General features: G+C 36.1%; 1 protein-coding gene across 1 annotated transcript in view; it reads left to right on the top strand.

Moving 5' to 3' along the window:
- LOC107756195 (ral GTPase-activating protein subunit alpha-2-like) overlaps nt 1-6,000 on the top strand; it is a 43,004-nt gene that overhangs the window by 1,265 nt on the left and 35,739 nt on the right. The window contains exons 2-5 of the mRNA XM_016573225.1: nt 1,100-1,210; nt 2,410-2,477; nt 2,559-2,649; nt 2,896-3,078. Coding sequence (XP_016428711.1) covers nt 1,100-1,210; nt 2,410-2,477; nt 2,559-2,649; nt 2,896-3,078 — 453 coding nt within the window. The remainder of the gene's footprint in view (nt 1-1,099; nt 1,211-2,409; nt 2,478-2,558; nt 2,650-2,895; nt 3,079-6,000) is intronic.

Genomic DNA, 6,000 nt, shown 5'->3' with positions numbered 1-6,000 from the left:
TTGCTACCTTGACAATGCAGCCTGTTCATTATCATAATAAAATACAGTCAGTCAAACATATGGAAAAAAACACACTGCTCAGTTCAAATATGTAGTAAAGTCTGTGCCATTAAGTGTTATCACCGTACCGCCGTGATGTTATGCTAAACATTTTGCTTTACGTGGATATGGAACGCGAGTGAAGTAGGCTACATAAATAATAATTTGGCATTCAAATACATCGCGAATACGGAAACATTTGATTCTGTGTCGAATGAGAGCCCCAACGTTGGTTTCAGTTTTGCTTTAGCCTAAATTATTTCGTTTTGGCTTGTCGTTTATATTGCTATAGCTTCTTATATTTTTAATTCTTGTTATTTTCTAAATACTGTTAATTGAAAGGCTTTGTTGTGGAGTGAGGGGAACTAAAATAGCCTAGCTATGTTTACGATGTTTATTATAATGTTTGTAAACATTTCGCGTCGGCATTAGGCCTATTTCTGAATGAAATAATAAAATGCGACTTATAAGCGACTTATGGTTTTTTTCTCTAAAAAAACAAACAAAAAAATGTATACGCGTAGCATATTTTAACCATGCAGCAAACCTTTTTAAATATTTTAATAAATTACTGAAAAAATAAATAAATACTTTTTTATTACTTTACTTACTTTACTTTTTTACCGTTTAACTGATTGTATTAATCGGTCAAAATTCTTACGGTCGGTTAACGGTTAACCGGTTAAAATGAACATCCCTACTTTAGTGTGTTTGCAGGAGTATACAAACTTTGTAGACCACCAATGAGATTGAAACCCTCACAGACTAAATGGAAAGCCGCAATTAATAAAATGCAGCTGTATAAGTGCACTATATAACCTCTTTTATTCGATTCTCTATCATCATGCAAATACAAAAGGTGATTTCCATTAGTGCGCTCCACTTGATTATTGAACCACAGTTTATGATCAGATTTTCAGCATGCATGTTTGCCCTGTTAGTATAAAAATGCTAAATAAGTAGAGGGCCCATAAATAGAAAGTGTTTCTTGTGAGTTCTGATAAGCATGGTGATCGTGTCAGGTGCAGCATTGGTGACGGTGTGTGTGTTCGTCCACTAGATGTGGAGGAGTGTCAGCTGTCTGAATGTGAGATGGGGGATGGAGACAGTCCTCTGCCCCGCAGCAGTAGCACCTCTGACATCACACAGCAGATCACTGACACCTTCCCAGGTACCCACACAATCACACACATTACACACACTCATAGACTCATGACTGTAGGGCTTTAGAAATGAATGTTTTTCGTGAAGAGTACTTTTTGCATACAGTAGAGTATGTGTTTAAAATGATGTAGAATCACATGAATCTCCACATGAAACCAAAACAGCATGTTGTATTTGCAGTGTATTTACAATTTGTTTATTTCTATTTGAGTTGCACTACTAATACTCATCATATGCTTGGAGACACTATGAGACAATTATCTGTAAATATGTTTGACACCAACATATATTATTCATCAATATTTGTCTGATTTGCTGAAAATACAGAATTGAGTTAGACACAGACGTCACTCATAACATACTGTACATCTACAGTTTTTGACTGTTATGATATTGTGTGTTGTGGTAGTTGTTTTTGTGATTTAGTATAGTGATTCTATTCATTTGAATTATTATAGGTAGATACCCTCAAAAATAATGTACTTGTTTAAATCTACTGGTGAAATCAGATGTTAGGAGGACTACTAAATATCTGCCCCAGTACATTATTAGACTAACTCTATATATAAAATGAAGAGCTGCATTTTTTTTTTCTCTCCTTTGACCAAATTGAACAAAATGAAGTATGTTTATCATTGGCTTAAAACCTGGAACTAAAAACTTTTTTATTGTTATCACTAAGACAGTATAACTATTGTAATGCGACTGCACTATAAAACAAATGTAAATGTAAAAATGATTATTTTGTGACAAGTATATAAATTCACTTTCAAGAGCTTTTGTTTGTGTGTACAACTGCAGTTTCTATGAAAGCAGGTTTACAAATTGCTTTGAAATGCAGATAGACTGTATGCCTATTTAAATCAATCTCAGCCTTCTGCAAATTGCACTGAGCCATATTGCGATGCTTTGCCAAAGCAGTGGCGCAAAGCACTATGTATTTGTGAACTTTTGTATTGAGAAGGGAGGGACAGATAAGACTGTGGAGGGATTGTTATTAGTGATACTGATGTTTATTCATAGTACTTAGCAAAAAGATGCCATTAAACAAATAACATGAACATATATGCAGTGGATTGTTTGCACAGTTGTCGTATTAGCAACATAAACTAAGAATTAGTCTGCTGTAGACTTGCTTGAAGGAATTTGCTTGAAAGTCATAGGTAGCATGATTTCTGATATGTGGGCTACTGGTATGAAACACAGGTCAGAAGAGAAATGAGTCTGTGTCAGAGAGCAGCTCTACAAGGAAAAGAGAGAGCGATGCACCCACGGTCAGTAACATTGCATTGCCTTTGATTCAGTAAATGATTCTTCACATGCTAATTGTATTGGAGTTTTGTGGATATTCTCAGATTCTGATCCGGCGGAGCAGCAGTCCAGCAGATCTGGATTATCCAGCAGACGGAGCTCCAGCATTCCTGAAGATTAAACTGCGGGAGAAAAGTGAGCTCTGTCCAACGATCACTCCTGGCATCTTTCACTATTTTTTTTTACAGAAATATTGTTCATCTTTCTTTCTTGTATTCTTTTTTGCCTATCAATCAAAAGATATCTATCTATATATCATCTATGTATCCATCTATCCCCCGAATAAGAGCCCCCAAAATGTTGTAACTGGCCATTTAGAATCAAGCATTTCAGAGAGCCGTGTAATAAATATTAATGTCAGTATAACCTCTCCTCTGTCAGGTGAGAGTGTGAGCAGTGAGACGTCTAATGGTTATCTGAACGATGCTGAGGTGGGTCTGCTGGCGTGGCATGCGGTTGAGGAGGAGCCGGACTCTCCCTCTACACATGACATGAGCATGAGCGCTACCGTGGATACAGTGAGCCAGAGGAGCCTCCTGCTCAGCCACACTGAAGCACTGGCAGGTACCAGAACTCAGCACAGATCATCCCCTCTGAACCTTGATCCTACCCAGCACTCATGTGTCTCATCTGTGTCAACCCACAGCAGTAGCTGTCACACCACTCTGTGAAAGTTGTCTTGTTCTTGATGTTCTTGTTGTTCTTGCCCACTACTCTGATCTCAGTATTTATAATGAAGATAATAGCAGAACGGCATATGATGAAAGGAATAGTCCGGGGCTAAATACAGCAGCATCTGTGGGATTCTGTCAGTGATTGCCAGTTTGAAAAAATGCAACACACTTGCACTGGAAGTCTGTAAGGTGATTGTACAGCACCAGAATAAACATTACAAATAGACAATTCATCACACTTTATTGAAACTTAAACATTATACATATTAGCATGAGATTAATGTGAATGGTTTATAAATGTACATTTTTCTATGGCTAACTACGATGATTAGAGAGTGGGTTGGCTGATGGCAGATAAAACACCTTATATACATGTCATATAGGCACATAAAAGATAAATAAAAAAAATTGTGCACAGTATTTGTTACCAGTTTATTATCCATAGACTAGGTTACCACCAGTGCTGTCAGTAGATGAATTTAACCCAGAACATTCCTTTAAATCAGTGGTTCTCAACCAGGAGCCCGAGGCCCACTAATGTCCAAGGGGAGTCAGGGTGATACAAATAATGTAAAAAAGGAAAAGGGTATCATGAAAATAAGCTAAAACAACAACAACAAAATGAAGCTAGTTCTTATTTTAATTCATCCTGTCAGCAACTTTTAATTTCCAGTGCCTTGGAAAACCTGGATATAGTGACATTTTTTTAGACATTTTTTATAATGACTATACATTCATTGGATTAAAATTGTGTGTAGAAAAAAAATCTTACGTTTATAAGATACATGACTGTGGGAGACAGTAATAATATTTTTTGTATGCATTTTTACATTTTATTATTTTTTATGTTGAATTTATGATTTAAAAAAGAGACCGCAGAGTGTGACGTTATATCATGACCCGTTGCAGTGTCCAAAGAAATATTGCATGATTGAAGTTTAGTGTGACCGCCGCTTTATTTAGTAAATCACAAACGATTGTAAAAGGCATGTAAATTCAGTGGTTAAAAAGAGCCAAAGCCTTGAAGCACATTCGAAATGCCTGTAATCCTGAAGTTTATTTTCAGAGAAGTGTCGGGCCTTTGAGTAAGGTGGAGAAGCACTGCTTTAAATCATCCTAGCATCTGCTACTGATTATTCGATGATTATATCAGGATCAGCTGTTGTGCCTAGTGTGTCTTAAGTGTGTTTGATTTCCCTGTTTGTGTGAAATGTGATTCCACCACCCTTCCATCCATCACTGTGTTGTTGTGTAGGGTCAGATTGTGCCGCCCCTCCTCACTGTCCCCCAGTGTCTCCGGCTCTCCTCGTTCCTCATGGCTGCTGTGAGGGCCCTCAGCTCCTGGAGGATGCCATGAATGTGCCTCACCATCTGGGTATTGCACTCATCCTCTCAACCTCCCTCAGACCAAACTCATTTTGTGTACTTCACTCTGCCTCCATCCATCGAAGGAAACATGTTTCCAAACCTTCACATAGGCAGCCTTCTTCTAAGACAACATTTTAACCAAAATGAAACCTCATAAATAACTCATTTGAAATGCTCTTCATGGACAGGAACATGGCGTTATCACTAGGTTTAGTAGTATGTGGCTTTATTTTTTTATTATTGGCATTGTCTGATTTCTGTTTGGCCGATGTGTCAGAAGTGGGACTTTTATTTTGACTGTGTCTAGGAGCTCCCATTCCCATCTTCATCAGCTTGCTGTCTCTGTGTAACAGTTCTGTCTTATTCATTCTTAGACAGAACTTAGAACAAAGTAAACGGTATACAAAAAAGTTTACAATTGTTATATATGTGTGTTTTTCCTTTAAATTAAATTGTATGATTGTGTGATATCATTTGGGTCTTGAATCGGAGCAGAAAATCCTAAATTCATAAAGTCATGGCATTAAATGGTGCATATACTGCAACATTTAGTAGCAACTAAACAACTTTAAATCAAGGTACATTTCCTAGATATGCAAACTGAAGATATTAAGTGAGTTTATGCTTAAAACAAGAACAAATATCTGTCAATGGAGTATAAAACTTTTATTTTTTATTTTTTATTTGAGCCCAGTGGCAAATATTTGTTCATGTTTTAATCATAATCTCACTTCATTTTTATCATTTTCTCATGAAACAAGTGTTTCTCAAGTGCATGTATCTTGATTTAAGAATCTTTAGACATTTGAACTAAAAAAACAAGACATAAAAACCCAAAGGAAGAGCTTTTTGCAATGTGATCAGAAGGTACAATAAAAGTTATTTCCATATTCTAGTGTTTTACTTAGTGTTTTATGAGATTTTATGGCTCATATAGTATGATAGAGTGAGATTGTGGAGCTCATACGTCAGCAGGCAAGTACTTCAGACACAAACTGAGCAGAATTATGCAGTTTGTTGCAGATGATGATATTAATATGAGCAAAAAGTAAGATGAAATTCTGCTTGTAATGTAAATCGATGAGATCTATATAGCAGTATAGCTTACATAAAACAATATAAATATCAGTCATCAGTATATATCTCTAATAATATGTCTTAGTAAGAGGATATTTAAATGCTTAGTTGTATGTTCAAAACACATAATGCAATGCAATACAATGATGATTGAGAGATGAACAAATTAACTTTCATCGAAAGCCTGAGGATCAGAATTGAGACTCACATTTGAACAAGATTTTTTCTAAAAAATAAAAATAAAAATGATGTATGGATAATCAAGCACCATTTATTTCTTATCCAAGTGCACCTTGCATAGAAAGACATTCTTCTTAAAAGTTCAGTTTTTACTTCCTGTGATGTACTCACTCTGTGTGTCTGCTCT

Source organism: Sinocyclocheilus rhinocerous, unplaced genomic scaffold (assembly GCF_001515625.1).
Source record: "Sinocyclocheilus rhinocerous isolate Xijiao unplaced genomic scaffold, SAMN03320098_v1.1 scaffold3946, whole genome shotgun sequence".
In the NCBI taxonomy this organism is placed as follows: domain Eukaryota; kingdom Metazoa; phylum Chordata; class Actinopteri; order Cypriniformes; family Cyprinidae; genus Sinocyclocheilus; species Sinocyclocheilus rhinocerous.
Note: the sequence above shows the minus strand (reverse complement) of the source record. Positions and strands in the feature narration are given on the sequence as shown.